Below are 15,600 nucleotides of genomic sequence, written 5' to 3' on the forward strand. Positions count from 1 at the left end.
AAGTCGTTTATCTCAGTTAACTAGACTTGGTCCAGCAGGATTACAAATTCAGTGACATATTTTTTTGCTAGGCTGCTCATAGGAAAGCGTGTCATCTGGATTGGGTTCTCAATCCCCCTCTTTCCTTATCTCACCTTTTCCTTGCTTTCCTGTAGCTTTCTTTGTTTGAATGGATTGCTTATTTGCCCAAAAAAAAAAAAAAAAAACCCAAATTTTGGCCATGAATTTAATTGTAAAACCTTAAAAGTGTTGACAAGTCCATTCATATTAGTGAAATGATTAAATCTCTAATTCTCAATGTACCATAGGTGGCCATTTAGGCTTTATTATTGAAATTAAGATAAAATAATTTAATTTCTTAATCACTAAAGACCTCCATGCCTTCAAAATTATTTTATGCTAAAGCGCATATAAGAATATAAATACACTCTACTATTACTCTCTTTTCTCTTCAATAAATTCACCATAGCTGTGGACACGAGAATTCAATGGAATAATACATGGGGGCATGTAAGTTGGTGGCCCGCGAATGCTAGTCTTCGGAGTGTCCCCATTTTTCACTATAAAAGCAGTGTCCATACCCCAAGTTAAGTGTCTCTCGAAATGACAATGCCAAAACCACACCCCTGCAAAGAAGGGGAAAAAAATCACTAATGCAATCTACTATACCATCCAGGCTATATATGTGTTGATTTTAACATTCAACCAAAATTAGATATAATAGTGAAGAACACCTAGAATTATTGTCATGCATGGCTTTGGGTGCATGATACAACAAACATGAGATTTTATTTTATTTTTTAATTTGTATCAAAACAACTAAATTCCTGTTTAAGTAAATCCAAATTGTGTCTGGCCCAAACTCTAGGTTACTTGACCTAGTGGTAATAGGGTTACATTAAAAAGATCTAGATTCCTATTCAATGTAAGATTACTTTCCTTGTATGATTGAGATTCTATGCATTGTAATCCTCTATATAAAGAGGTCCCTATTATCAATGAGAACACACAAAAAATTCCTCTCAATTTCAGTTTCTCTACAACAATTCCCACTTTATGCATATACATTAATGTAAAGCAATATTAATCGGGAATACATACCAGGATTAGTTGCTTTGAATCTAATTGCTAACCATCCACTTTTGGGAACTCCAAAGGTAGTTACTTCAGGAGGATCTACCAAATTATACCCCTTCGGATCAGTCTCATTGTCAAAATTTCCAAAACCATATCCAACCACATAAAAGCTATATCCATGCATATGCATTGGATGATTGACAGAACCGTCCATCACATTAGTCCCTTGGAACACAATTTCAACCGATTCATTATAGTTCAACACTTTCACCTTTGTCCCTTGTGCTGTGTAATCATAATAGTCGGGGACAGAATCTGCTGTAAAATTATAAAACAAAGGCGGCTGGTCGGGGAAATTTGATTCATAAGCCCCGCTTATGTTCCTGCATCACAATATTAAAACTAGCAAATTCTTAGTTACTCTATTGAAAATGCTTAAATTAACAATTTTGAATACTGATATTAATTACAATAAGTTAGCACACATCTAAAATGGAGTCAAGTACAAATGATTTTTTTTCTTACTCATTATTATTTGGAATGAGTTGTTCTTCTTTCGCATAAACTTATATAAATGTTTATAATCATTTCTAACACTTATGTATATTAAGTATTCCTTGATGAGATAAAGAAATTTAAGAAGATTTTGATGTTCGACTTTTGACAATTTTCATAATTGCTGTTATTTTAGGCTATATCTATATATTTAGAACCTGAGAAAAAAAATGGCCAAAAAACAAATAACATAAAAAAAAAGGCCATAAAAAAGGAACCTGAAAAAAAAAAAACAAAATTTGATTTGTTTATTGAAAGAAACAAAGTAATTAATACTACTCAAGACATTGCCTCCCATACTTGCGAGGATCACTAGTTATTAGAAAATATCTATTATGTAGAGTAGTGTTCTACTCCTACTGATCAACAAGTATGTAGTTAATTATGGAAGAATTTAAATCAAACAGTTACGAAAAAACTAAAGAATTCTTGGTCTTCCATATTTTTGCTTTTAGTAATTATTATCTGTTGTTTGATATAAACCCAGCTTGCACTAGTTACACATTTCTTTGTTATGACCATATGATTACGACAAATGCATTCAATACTAGAACTATTATTGAAGGATATAGTAATTAAATCTCACTTTTTCTCTCGCAAATAAGATGCATGAAAAGTAGATAGGAGAGGAAGAACCTGTAGTAGGCCTGCAAGACATTTGTAGTTGGTTTTGTGTCGACCCAACTAACATTATTTAGGCTTGAAACAATATTCTCAGGTATTTCACAACCTGTATGGTCACAAGGAAGTACATTCATCGACACTGTAATATACATTCTAGTAGTGATGTGGAGTGGAACATTTACAGGGTACTCTGGAGTAGCCAAGCTTCTAAGTTGGTATGTGAAATTGAGTGCTGCTATTTTGTCCAAGTACATAGGAAGAGTAGATGGAAATGCAGGAGATGTCTCATATGTATAGTCGCCTCTGTATTCAAGGATTGCAGTAACATTTGCATGGTCAAAGTTAACGGTTGAAGGGTTCTCACTTGAGTATTGTCTAATAGCCATATAATATTGGCCAAGAGACTGGTTTGCTACTAGCAAGACATCCATCGTTTGTCCAGGACTTATGACTATGTAGGCAGTGTTTATGGGTTTTATGTAGGCTCCATCTAGTCCAACCACAGTGAGACTATGCTCTGCAACGGCAAAGAAGTGTTCTGCATTCATGTTTCCGTTGACTATACGAAGAAGATATGTCTTGCCGTAATCCACTATACGACGGTACGCTGTTCCTGAAATTATTCAGGATTTTAAATATTAGCATATTTCAATTTTAGCAATATACAACATCCTTTTGAAAAAAATTAATGGAGCATTAAAATCAGTGAAAAAAAAATAAGAAAAAGAGAAAGCATACCATAGGAGCATGCACAAAAATCTCCTGGCTGCCCATTTAATGTGTAAGCATCTGAATGGGGTAAGTCGGTACCATTTTGTATGGACTCATCAATAAGTTCTTTTATATCTCCTGTGTACCAAGATGCTTCATATATGCAAGCATCAACACAGATAATACAAGGGTTTATTAGTACTTAATTAACATCAATGAAGTAGAATTAGAGCCCAAATGGTAAATAGAATCTAGGGCATTATTATTATTATTTTTTTAACAAATCAAACAACTCATATACAACAACTACCTTATTGTGAGTCAAAATCATGACCTCCCACTTACAAAGGGAAGATTTATGTCACTAGACCAAATGGTAATAGGCGGACATATTTTGTTTTGATATAAAATAGGTATTATTCACATTTTTCAATTTTCATTCCACACTAGAAATCAAAATCTAATGAAATTTTATCTAATGTTGTTTAACATAATTGCTTATTTCACGAAAATCTGATGAATGTACAAAGTATATATAGTTAGAATTCTTTCATAGTTTTTCAAAAACATATTTATAAATCCAACACTGTAAGTTGTACGTTGAAGTTATTCTAATCTCTTGATCATATATCCTATTGTAGATTTATACAATATTGTATGATGTTCATTAGTATTTGTAAGTTATCCTAGTAACCAATATTAAACTGAAGATCAAAAGAAAGAGTTAGTCTCAATATTAAATAAAACGACTCATGCAAATTAATTTTTTATACCAATTATAAGAACTTCGTCTTCATCAGGTTGCGGAAATGGGAATGTGGTTCCAATAGCAGGCAAGATAACAAAAGCACCATGAACAGTAGCTCTAGTCCAATCACTATGTGCATGCCACCATACAGTTCCTTCTTCTATGGACAATAATACTTCATAGGTGAAGTTTGTTCCAGGTGGGATTGGACACTGTGTGATGTAAGATGGACCATCTGACCATGGATTTCGTGGTTGCTTTATCCCATGCCTGTATTGTTACAACATATCAATTTTTTCATAAACATTGCCTCATCTAAAGAAGTCAAAAATAAGTAACTATCATAGTAGTATCCCAATTAATTACTTCATCAAATTGAATTAAAGTTCAATTCATAAACAAAAAAAGAATATATAATATCAACTTTTTCATAAACTAAAAGATAAAAATTAGTCAATATTGAAAATGGTTTGTGTAAATTTTGTCAAACATTAGATGAGATTAGCAGAATTTTGTGAAAAATTATTGACCCAAATTCACAGAAAAAGCATGTTGAAATTAGGGATCTATGCTCTGTTTCTTTCTTTTTTATTTCTTAGTTTTTTTCAAAAAGGGTTCTCAAATAGTGTTGTGCTAGGATTTCTTCGTGCTAATCACTGCACCTAAGTCTTGGCCTGACTTAACCTATTCTTGTTGCTCTTTCATTTTGGATTGTTTGTTCTTCATTTGTTTTGAATCTAGGTTTCATTCCGGTGTCTTGTTCTTGATTTTTCCGTCATGGTTAAGAGTTGATTCATGCATGAACAAGTTTTTGTTCATTTATTAGCCAAGGATGAGTTGAGTGATCTATCAACATCAATTAGCTTGGATTGCTTTGCAGAGAGCCATTTTTCCTCTTTATGGCGATTCTTCTCTAGATTTGCTTCATTCTTGTAGCATGGTGTTTAGTTTGGTCACAACCCATGAGGTTTTGTCTTGATTATGTTCGATCTTAGTAACTCGCTGGGGGTGTGGTTGGCGTTGCTTGTTGACTGATGGTGGTCAAGGGTGGGTTTTGAGGATACAAGCGGTGGTTCACTTGCTTATTTATTCAAATAAGAGGTAGCTCTGGTTGATTTTTCGGCAATGTTTGGTCATCATATAGATTTTACTTTTGATGGACGAAAAGCATGGATCAATTTAGTTTTTCTCTAGTTCATTCGGGCTAGAATAGTCCCTTGGGCCTTAGGCCCCGTTTTGGATTGCTTCGCTTTTAAAAAAATCAGCTTTTATTCAAAATTTTAGATTTTAATGTGTTTGGTAAATAAATAAAAAGCAGCTTTAATTGAAAGTTACAGGTCACTGGCAGCAGATTTTAGAAGCAGCCCAGAGGTTGCTTTTAGAAGCTGATGTGAATAAAAACACGCTTTGTAGTTGTATTCTCACAACACAGCAGCAGCAGTTTTATTTAAAAGTCACAGCAATCCCAAACTAGCCCTTAATTTGCGGGGAAAGTATTATTTTGAAGGTGATTTTGCGGGGCAAATATTTTTTTAGTTTTTTTTTTTTTCGTGGTAGTATCATCGTAAAGAGTTTGGGATTTGAGTTCATCTCCATGGTTCATGGTGTTAGATTTCCTATATTATTTTGCCTGCTTAATTCTAGCATAATTTTTTTTTGATCGAAATAAGTTAGCCCTTTCATTAAGTTCAGCAAGCAGTACAAAAACGAAACACCCCTATGGGGTCGACAGAAAGAATAGTTCCTCAGAACCTCCTGAAATCCCTATTCTAGAAGAATAAAAACCCAAAAAGTCTCCAGTACACCCACCTTTTAGAAAATCCATGCACTATTATTCTAACAAAAACCAAGAAACCTCGAAGCAAACATAAAATGGAACCAACTAAGGCTCTAGTTTTTGCGACCTAAACAAAATTTAAACAGTACTGTAGGCCATAGTGACCCAATCCATCCAATTCCATAGCAAAAAGGATAATCTAGCTCACTTGAAACCCTAGATTAGTGAGCCCAAAACGAAGGCCCACAGACCAGTTCAAGGCCCAAGAGGCCCATCCACTGCCTTCGACCTGAGCAGGGAGCTTTGCCTTGTCTAGCCCGGAATCCTGCAGGATCAGAAAGCTCAATCCCAGAATCTTGTCGCCTAGCCTCCCATCCGGAGGTGCGAGACCCCATCCACCAGTATTACTCACGGCCACCAAAACATAGACAAAATCTAAGGTACCCCTGATCGAACCTGAATAATAGACCTGAGCAGCACTGCCATCATCGAGTCCCCATCCCACATCGCCCAATGCAAACACCAAAATTGAAGGTGAGAAGACTCGCGCCTCCGCAACCAAGCTAACCGCCATCAAAGGTTTCGGTCTACCTAAAAGACAAGTCCGATTCAAAAATGACATCATGAGGCACCGTCTGCACCAATCGCCATCGCTGCCAAATAGGGGAGAAGAAAGAGAGGCTCTGCACCCTTCCAAATCCAATTTACCGAGCCACTGCGTAGCCGGGAATCCTCTCTGTCAAGAGTCAAGGAGTTTGCAGCGCCGTCGCCGCCAATCAAGGCCGGTTGCGGCCTTAAGGTTGCTCTCGAGAGAAGAGAGAGCATTTTTTTTTTCCAATTACAACGAATTTTGATATGTAATTATTTTCAGTGCATCAATGCTTAATTCTAGCATAATAGTTGGTGCGGTTGGTTAGGTTTGTTATTATGTGTAATTTAGCTCTTATTATCTGTACTATATTTAACAGAACTCATTTTGTTAGCCACAATGGACGTGAAAATACTCAAATAACCTCAAACCATAGATTATACTAAATTTTTTTTTTTTTTTGAAGAAAAATAACAACTCTATTAATAATAATAGGATTACAGCTAACAAATGTAGAAACTATATTAAAACTAAAATTACGAAAACAATATGAGATGCAATAAGGCATTGAAAAATAAACCTAGCAACGATAGAAGTCGCATCTAATAAAGCACCGGATGTAAGTCAGATTATGTACAAAGTTACCAATGGTATGACCGACATGCATCTTCTAAGTAAAGACTAAATGCCAAATAGATGACAATCTTCCATCACTATATGTAACAAGTGATATGACTAACCATGCTATCCCGAGACCACCTTTCAAGTTTCAAAGTTTGTGGTTGCAGACACCGGATTTCTTGGCCTTAGTTCGAGCCTTCTGGAACAATCTACATTATTATGGGTGCCCTCAATTTATCCTAGCAGCTAAATTACGGGCTTTGAAAGGCATGCTGAAATCCTGGAGCAAAGAACAGGTGGGAGATGTACATGCTCAGGTCGCTCACTCTAAGGCAGCTTTAGATGCGATTCACGCTGAAATATCCACTCATGGTTTATCTTATGAGAGACTCACTGTAGAGAATGAAGCCCACAGCAGTTATTTATCGGCCCTATCTCTTCAAGCTACTCTCTTAAGGGACAAATCTAGAATACGTTGGCTAAAAGAGGGTGACAGGAACACAATTTTTCTTCATAATATGGTCAGGGTTCGGCGTCTTCAAAATTCAATTACATCGTTGTTGGTTGAGGACAGGGTGAGTCAATGATCAAGCTGCTATTGCTGCACACGCGATACAACACTTTGAAAGTTGTTTCACTCAAGATCATCAAATAGAGAACACTGGTCTAGTGGAAAGGGTCATCCCTCTTATGGTGACGGAAGAGGAGAACTCTTCTCTTCTAGTCACTCCTTTTGCAGAAGAAATTAGAGATGCCGTTATGAAAATGGATGGAAATAGTGCCCCAGGGCCTGATGGTTTTGGAGGTTGTTTTTTCACCTCTTGTTGGTATGTGGTAGCTCATGATGTAATACGGGCAGTTCAGAGTTTTTTCATCAATGGGTACATTATGCCGCATTTCAACTCCAACATCCCCATATTAATTCCCAAGCTAGAAGACGCTGAAAGCATCTCAGACTTTCGTCCAATTGCACTTGCCAACTTCATGTTCAAGATTATCACAAGAATTGTGGCTGATAGGCTTAGTCCAATAGCTTCTCGTATCATCTCCCCTAACCAAAGTGCCTTCATTAGAGGAAGGTCCATTGTTGATCCCATTGTGTTGACCTCAGAATGTGTGAACCTCCTAGACCAGAAATGTAAGTATGGGAATTTAGCAATTAAATTTGATATCCGCAAAGCCTTTGACACTTTGGATTGGAATTTTCTTCTTCGAGTCCTCGGTGCCTTTGGGTTTGATGCCACCTTCGTAAGCTACATTCACATTATCTTGCACTCTGCATATCTATCTGTCAGTGTTAATGGGCAGGCCAATGGGTACTTTACATGCTCCAGGGGTGTCCGTCAAGGCGATCCTTTATCTCCTTTACTGTTTTGCCTAGCGGAAGAAGTTCTAAGCCGTGGCCATACTTCTCTGGTTAATAGAAGGAAGATCAGGACAATTGCAGCTCCATCAAGTGTCTCTCCCCCATCCCATGTGTTGTTTGCGGATGATGTTATGGTATTTCTTCAAGGTAAGCCTTCTCACCTACGAAATCTAATGTCATTTATGGAAGAATATGCTATGAATTCTGGGCAGGTGGTCAACAAAGCCAAATCAAATTTATTTTTGGGAAGATATGCTTTGCTAAGGCAGGACAGAACTTGTGGTTTACTTGGAATACGACCAGGACAGCTTCCCTTCACCTATCTCGGTGTTCCCATTTTTATTGGGCATCCGAAATCCGAACATTTGGTTCCAATTGCAGACAAAGTGAGATGCAAGCTTAGCTCCTGGAAAGGCAAACAATTGTCGCATGTAGGCAGGTTGCAACTTATATCCTCCGTAATTGAAAGCATATTGATCTACAGCTTCCAAATCTATGAATGGCCAAAGTCTCTTCTAAATAAAGTACAGAGTTGGATGAGAAACTTCTTTTGGAATGGAGACCCACTTAAGAACGGGTCTGCCCTAGTAGCCTGGAGTGCGGTATGCTCTCCAAAATCTCAAGGAGGGTTGGGTTTAAAGAATCTTTTTGTTTTGAATAGATCATTGCTATTAAAAAGATGTTGGGAGGTGGCTTCAAAGGCTTCCACATTAGCGAGGTTCCTACATGATCGCTTTCTGCAAGTGGGTTTGCACCCTTGTTTGTATTATAAGAAATCTGCAATTTGGCTTGGTTTAAAAAAACTATGGCCAATACTTCTTGTGAGGGTGCAATGGCTCCTGGGAGATGGTTCTACAATAAGGTTTTGGAAAGATAATTGGTTAGGTGAGGCAGTAATTCACTCCACAGATTATGAGGAAGAAGTCTGGAAGCTCCTAAATGACAAGGTTGGTGATTTTATCTTGAATGGTCAGTGGAACCTTCCTCCTAGCTTTTGCAGGGTCTTTCCCCAAGTTGCCCAAACTATCAGCACAGTCCCAATATCGTCTGATCTTGCCCCGGACCAACTGATCTGGACAGTGACATCATCTGGCACTTTGTCCTCCAAGGAGGCATACCAGGTATTGTCTCCTCCCATACCTGCACCACCTTGGTGTAAGCGGATTTGGCATTAGGCCATTCAACCACGAAAGAGCATGGTTGCATGGAAAACCTTACTTAATAGAGTTTCTACAGATGAGCGGCTTCAACATCGTAGTACCAAGCTCTGTTCAAGATGTTATCTTTGCCGAAAACACCTTGAAACTACTAATCACCTATTTTTGGAGTGTGTGGTGGCTGCGTCATCTTGGACTTGGCTCTAAAAAATGTTCAGGCTTATTATTCCTCCAGGTATATCCCTGCATGACTGGTTTCTTGACGCTACCCTCTCTACGCTTAATCACTCATCAAAATTGCTATGGTTTATATTTGTCTGCAACTTACTTTGGTGCATGTGGAGTGAACGTAATAAAAGAAAGTTTGAAGGTGGTGAGTGTTGCCCATCTAGATTCAAACAATTTTTCCTATTGTCTCTAAAAGAATCTGCAAGTTTAGCTTTTGTCTCCGCCTCTGCTACCTCGAGTCAGTTTCCCATCTTTGGCTACCTGGACATTTCACCTTTTCTTCCCTCGGCACCCCGCTTTACTCCTGTGATTTGGCAACCCCCCCTAGAAGCTGGTTTAAAGCTAACTCTGATGGTTCTTACCGTGATATTAACCAAGCTGGCTATGGAGCGGTTTTCAGAAACAGCGATGTGGCATTCTTGGGTGCTTTTTCTTGCAATGCACAGGTCTCTTGTGCCATTGATGCAGAGTTATTGGTTGTGATTGAGGCAATTAAGGTGGCAAAAGAGAGAGGCTGGTTCCCTTTGTGGATAGAAACAGACTCCATGTTGGCATTACAGTACTTTAAAAAGCCAGGCTTAACGCCTTGGAGGCTTCGAGTTAAATGGATGAATAGCCTTGCATCCATTAGACAGTTTCAGGTACACGTTACTCATGTCTTCAGGGAGGGGAATCAAGTTGCAGATAAGCTAGCTAACTACGGTGCCTCACATAGTGGGTCAGTTTGGTGGGATTCAATCCCTCAATTCTTGATTAGGTCTTTTGGTCATGATTTTTCTAGACGTTTTACTTACCGGTTTGGTTAGATTTGGTTGGTCTTTACTCTGTCTGTTATATGTATGGGAGTGGTTAAGGTCTAGTCCCCCACCCCTTCTCTCTGTATCTTTAGATTCATTCTTAATAAATACACTAATGAGGGACGGGCGGTGGGCTCCCGGTTGTAATGGTCCCCTTTGGGGTTGTGTGGGTGCCTTAGTTTTCCAAAAAAAAAAAAAGTGATATGACTAACCAAACATACTCGACGTAAAAACCTACACCGAGCAGAAGACAATCTTCCACCAAAGTAACTAGCGAACCAAAGCTCAAGATACCAAATCATAATCCAAACAAAATTCGAAAGGAAGCCTAAATTAATGTGTAATAAATGAGAGATATAAATGTTTCTGGTTTGTTGGGATATATAGATGGAAGGGTGTATACAAACTTGTTGGGTATAAATGTATCATTGGATGTTTAAAATTACTTGATGTAAACCAATAGTTAATCTAGTGTGCTTATTATTAAGATATATTTAAATGGGTGGTGTATGTGTATAGAAGAAATTACTTGAGTTTCTCTCTCACCTAATCCCTAAGGCCTTCCGGTTGAAAATTTCTTCCCGTCCGGCGGCGCCTAGACGTCGGGCCTGGCCTCCGGGCCTCCCGTTGTTATGGGGTTTGCTGCCGGACGGGAGAACTACTGCCATGGGACACTGTCAGGGATTCTCTCTGGTGTTTTGTCAGTTTGGTTTGGCTGGGATGGTGGAGATGGTGGTGGTCGTGCTGTCCGGGCCGGTATTCGTCTCCGCTGATGGTTTTCTTGGATTGTCGACGTCATGGAACTCGATCGATGGCGGTGTGGTTTTGCAAGGCTGGGTTCGGGGATGGTTTTGGCTGCTGTGATGCAGGTCATGGCAGCGTGGCTTAGGCGGCAGATGATGCGAGGTCGTGGCAGTTTGGATCTTTGACTGACGGCACCGCCATGATTTCAATCGAGGGAGTTTGGCCGAGGAGTTGGGGAACCCAGATCGGGGATGTTTTGTTCAATTTGATGCAGGTCGGCGGCGTGGCTCGGAGCGATTGGATCGCTGCCATGGCGGTGCGGATCTTGACGACGTTTGTCGGCGGAATGGATCGGACGGAGCTCTGCCGGCAAGGGCTGTACGAAGGGGTGATGGAGAAGACGGCGGACTGGAACCAAATCGGGCTGCTGGGCCTAGAGATCTCCTTGGTATGCCCTATTGGGCTTAATTGTTTGGGCTGAGGTTCTACCTTAGTCCATCAACTTCTATTTGGGCTTGGGTTTAGGCTCTTGGCCCGGACCTATGTTTTTAGCTTTTTGTCTAATTACAATAAATTTTCCTTGTTTTAGGAACCATACGAGTGTAGTTTGGTTTGTCTATTTGCTATGTTTTGTAATAGCTTATAGGCTCGCTTTTAAAGTGAGCGATAAGTTCAAATATAGTTGGTCTATCCTATGTACTATTGTGGCTCCTCCACGAAGCCTTGTTCTGGCCATTTTCATGTGTCAGCGGGTGAGTATGTAATGACCTTCTTGGCATGATCAATGGAATTACCATTATTCAAAAAAAAAAAAATTAAGATATATTTGCTCAGTCTAAATATAGTTTATTGGGTTGTCGATCCTTTCAAAATGTCTTTTTCAAAACGAGTGCTATTGATATCTTGCCAAATATAAAAAGAAATTAAAAAAAAAAAAAACGAGTACTCCTGAAAAATACTTTAGAAAATTAAGTCACCAGCAAAAATGTTGCACCAATTGTGGAGAATGCTAAATCTGGTTTATATTTCCAGTTTAGCAATAATAAAAGGGAAAATTTCGCAAACAGTACACCAAGTAAAGGCCACTAATAATTCTTATACATAAAGTTCCAAACCAAACATTTGGGTACACGAAATCTGAAACTCGACCCACTATCAGTACACTCGTTAATTTTTGACACCAAAATGTCTATTATGTTATTTTTTTTCTGTTATTTTTTTCTATTATTTTTTTTCCTTCTTTTTTTCTGTTATTTTTTTTCCTTCGTTTTTTCTGTTATTTTTTTCTATTATTTTTTTTCCTTCTTTTTTTCTGTTATTTTTTTTCCTTCGTTTTTTCTGTTATTTTTTTCTATTATTTTTTTTCCTTTGTTTTTTCTGTTATTTTTTTTTTCTGTTATTTTTTTTCCTTCGTTTTTATCTCTTTCTTCTTCCTTCTTCCGGGCTCACTCCCTCGCTTCCAACGCCGCCCTTGCCCTCCAATTGGTGAGATTTATGGTCCTACAGCTTATATTTGTAACTCAGCCAATATTTAGTCATGTGAAAAGAAAGAAAGAGATAAAAACGAAGGAAAAAGAAAACGAAGGAAGAAAAAAAAATAACAGAAAAAATGAAGGAAAAAAAATAATAGAAAAAAATAACAGAAAAAATGAAGGAAAAAAAATAATAGAAAAAAATAACAGAAAAAACGAAGGAAAAAAAAATAACAGAAAAAAAGAAGGAAAAAAAATAAGAGAAAAAAATAACAGAAAAAATGAAGGAAAAAAATAATAGAAAAAATAACAGAAAAAACGAAGGAAAAAAAAATAACAGAAAAAAAAATTTATTAAAAAAAAAAAAGAACTGAGGGCATAATGGACATTTTGGTGCCAAAAATTGACGTCGTGTACACGAAATGTTTGGTTTGGAACTTTATGTGTAAGAATTATTAGTGGCATTTACTTGGTGTATTGTTTGCGAAATTTTCCCATAATAAAAAGGAGAGGGACACCTCTTCATGCCATTTGGAATGGAAACAGGAAAAAAAGAAAAGAAAAGGGGGACCACTTATGCCTGGGATGAATTAGATGAGTATGTAAGAGCTCCATCACGTACTCTCTAAGCTTTGTTTTGTTGCTGAAGGTGCTTTCTCAGGTTTTTCAATTTTTTTTTTCCCATTCAAATTTAGATATAAATGACAAAGAAAAGAAAAGAAACATAAGGAGAGGGGTTCATTACAGGCGTAGAGAGGGTATAGCTCACAATGAGATTTTATATTCGCGACGGAGAGCAACATAAGGGTGATGTTGACCCTCTGGGTTCCACATCTCACAAAACATATGTTAAGATTCTTCACAAAACATATGTATGTATTCCAGAAATTGCCATATATATATATAAAGATACTAGAACTGACTTTTGCAACAAGGTGAGAGAGAGAGAGAGAGAGAGAGAGAGAGAGTCTAGTTACCAGTGAATGGTGAGTGCATAATCTCCTTGGTTATGCACGTTGACATAAACTGTATCACCTTTGTGAACACGTATCTCCGGTCCTGGGAAACTATCATTCACAACTAAAATGCTCTTTGTCTCACACAGCCTCGTGTAATTTTTCTCCCTTACCTAGCAGTTATATATTACGTACGAACAACACAAATTAGTTTTGAGAGAGAGAGAGAGAGAGAAAGTGACGAACTGGGAAAAGGGACTTACAATAAAATCATAGTAATGGACTTCGGCTTGAACCAGCAGGGAGAGGAACTGCACTATAAGAAACAGAAACACCAGAAGCTCGGTAGTTGACAATGGGCATGTCTTTTGGTGTTTCATTTTTTTAGTTCTGGGATTACTCCGAAGAAGATGGAACGCTAGCCAGACTCTAGAACACGCTTTCTATTTATGAGCAGTTAATCATCCATGGACTTTATAGAGGCATCATCCATCGATCCCCCATCCTCGATATCTTTTGTAACCAACTTTCAGAAGAGATCGAGTGTGAGTTGACTGAAAGCTAGCTTCCATTTTATTTTGACTGCAAGCTTCAATTTCCAATCAATAACCGGCCGCAACGCTGGACCAATCACGGAAGAAGAATACAAAAAACAGGGGGGACATTCTTTCGAACTTCATTTCAAATTTCGGCAGACGTTGAGGTTGGAGATTATGTTCTTGCTTTTTGCAATTTTTTAAATTATTTTTTTATCAAATGGGTTAATTAATATATATGGAAGAAATCGTTACACGTACCATTAATGGTATAAACAGGTGTCACTACTATCCATCTGTTCTCCCCTTTTGACTCATAGCTTCAATTTCCATCTGAAGAGCCGATCTGACATAGGAAAAGGCCCGTGCAATTGCAGCTAAACACACACCGAGATCATTGCTCTACCAGTCCTGAATAATGAATTATTGCACGTCATGAATTCGAATAAATATCGTCATTACTTCATGAGCGGCATTTCTTTAACCAATATCATGACCACAACAATTTGGAGTTATTATCAAACTCTGAAAGACTTGCGAGAGCGAGTACACGCCTCACGTTCCCTGTCTTGGTAGTTCAGGGTTGGCTGTTTCTTTTACTGAGCTAGTGAGTAAGAGAGGTCATGATTTAATGTTCCAGGGACTAGATAGTGAACTTGTGGGTTTAGTGGTTTACAATCAATAACTGGAACAAAAAAGTCGGTTGTTTTATTAAGAATCTTTCATAATGAGAGATTCTTACGTAGGACAAACATATTACGTGACTGGTAGGGCTGCCCAATCAGTGAACATGCAAAAATGTGTTTTGAGTATTTCATTTTAATAAATAAGGATAAATTCGGAACACTTTTAAAATTTTCTGAATTTTAATTAGACTGCCCTACTGCCACGTGGTACGTTTACCCTTCGTAAGAATCTCTCATAATATAAAATGCCATCTTGGGGCAAACGATGCAAAAACTTCAGTTAGAGCAAAGCCCAAAATGGCCTAATTAACCAAATGATTGTTTAGCCAATGATGGATTTCAATTGAACTTCAAAATGAGGTAACAGTTGGTGTGTCATCTTACAAGTGCACAAGAGGGTTCTAGTATAGTGTATGGTAGTTAATTGGAAATTTTGATCAAAACATAATTTTTTAGGCCCAAGACATGCATAACTGGTTATCACATATGTTTTATTATTTTCGATTGCTGTTGTTTAACCATGCATACTTAATTCTCTCTCCTTCCTCCCACACCGACTCTCCTCCACCTTCTTCCCTACCCTTTCTAGTGGTAGCTCTCTGCCCCGACGATGGCAAGTATGATTTCATTTCCTTACCAAAATTCTTCTTCTAACCTTTTCTAATTTTCCAATTTCAGAATACCCATCCCTACTATCCCTATGTTCTTCCCTTTTCTTCATCTTTCCCACCGCCCCTCTTCCTTCTCATGTCCTTTCCATCAATTCTCTATTTTCTTTTTCTTTCCTCTTCCTCTATTTCTCAAATCTCTAATTCTTCATGGTTAAGATACACATCCTCCTCACCCATACAAACTCAACTTCACCGATTGTTCTCTGGTCCTTCGGAGCTCCAACGTCGGCGTCATGTTGTTTGTCTCTTTAAACGGGGATATCCTGTTACCGCACATAAATTTGA

At 37.9% G+C, this 15,600-nt stretch overlaps 1 protein-coding gene across 1 annotated transcript; it reads right to left on the bottom strand.

The window, feature by feature from the left end:
- Positions 1-225: 225 nt before the first annotated feature.
- Positions 226-13,894, bottom strand: LOC133740071 (putative laccase-9). Its single transcript, XM_062167921.1, has 7 exons — positions 13,686-13,894; positions 13,444-13,595; positions 3,741-3,985; positions 2,995-3,120; positions 2,269-2,869; positions 1,102-1,460; positions 226-626 (listed from the first exon to the last, which is right to left on the bottom strand). The coding sequence occupies exons 1-7, from the start codon at positions 13,800-13,802 to the stop codon at positions 436-438; spliced, it is 1,791 nt and encodes a 596-aa protein (XP_062023905.1). The 5' UTR covers positions 13,803-13,894; the 3' UTR covers positions 226-435.
- Between the last annotated feature and the right edge of the window lie 1,706 nt (positions 13,895-15,600).

Source organism: Rosa rugosa, chromosome 3 (genome assembly GCF_958449725.1).
Source record: "Rosa rugosa chromosome 3, drRosRugo1.1, whole genome shotgun sequence".
Taxonomy (NCBI): domain Eukaryota; kingdom Viridiplantae; phylum Streptophyta; class Magnoliopsida; order Rosales; family Rosaceae; genus Rosa; species Rosa rugosa.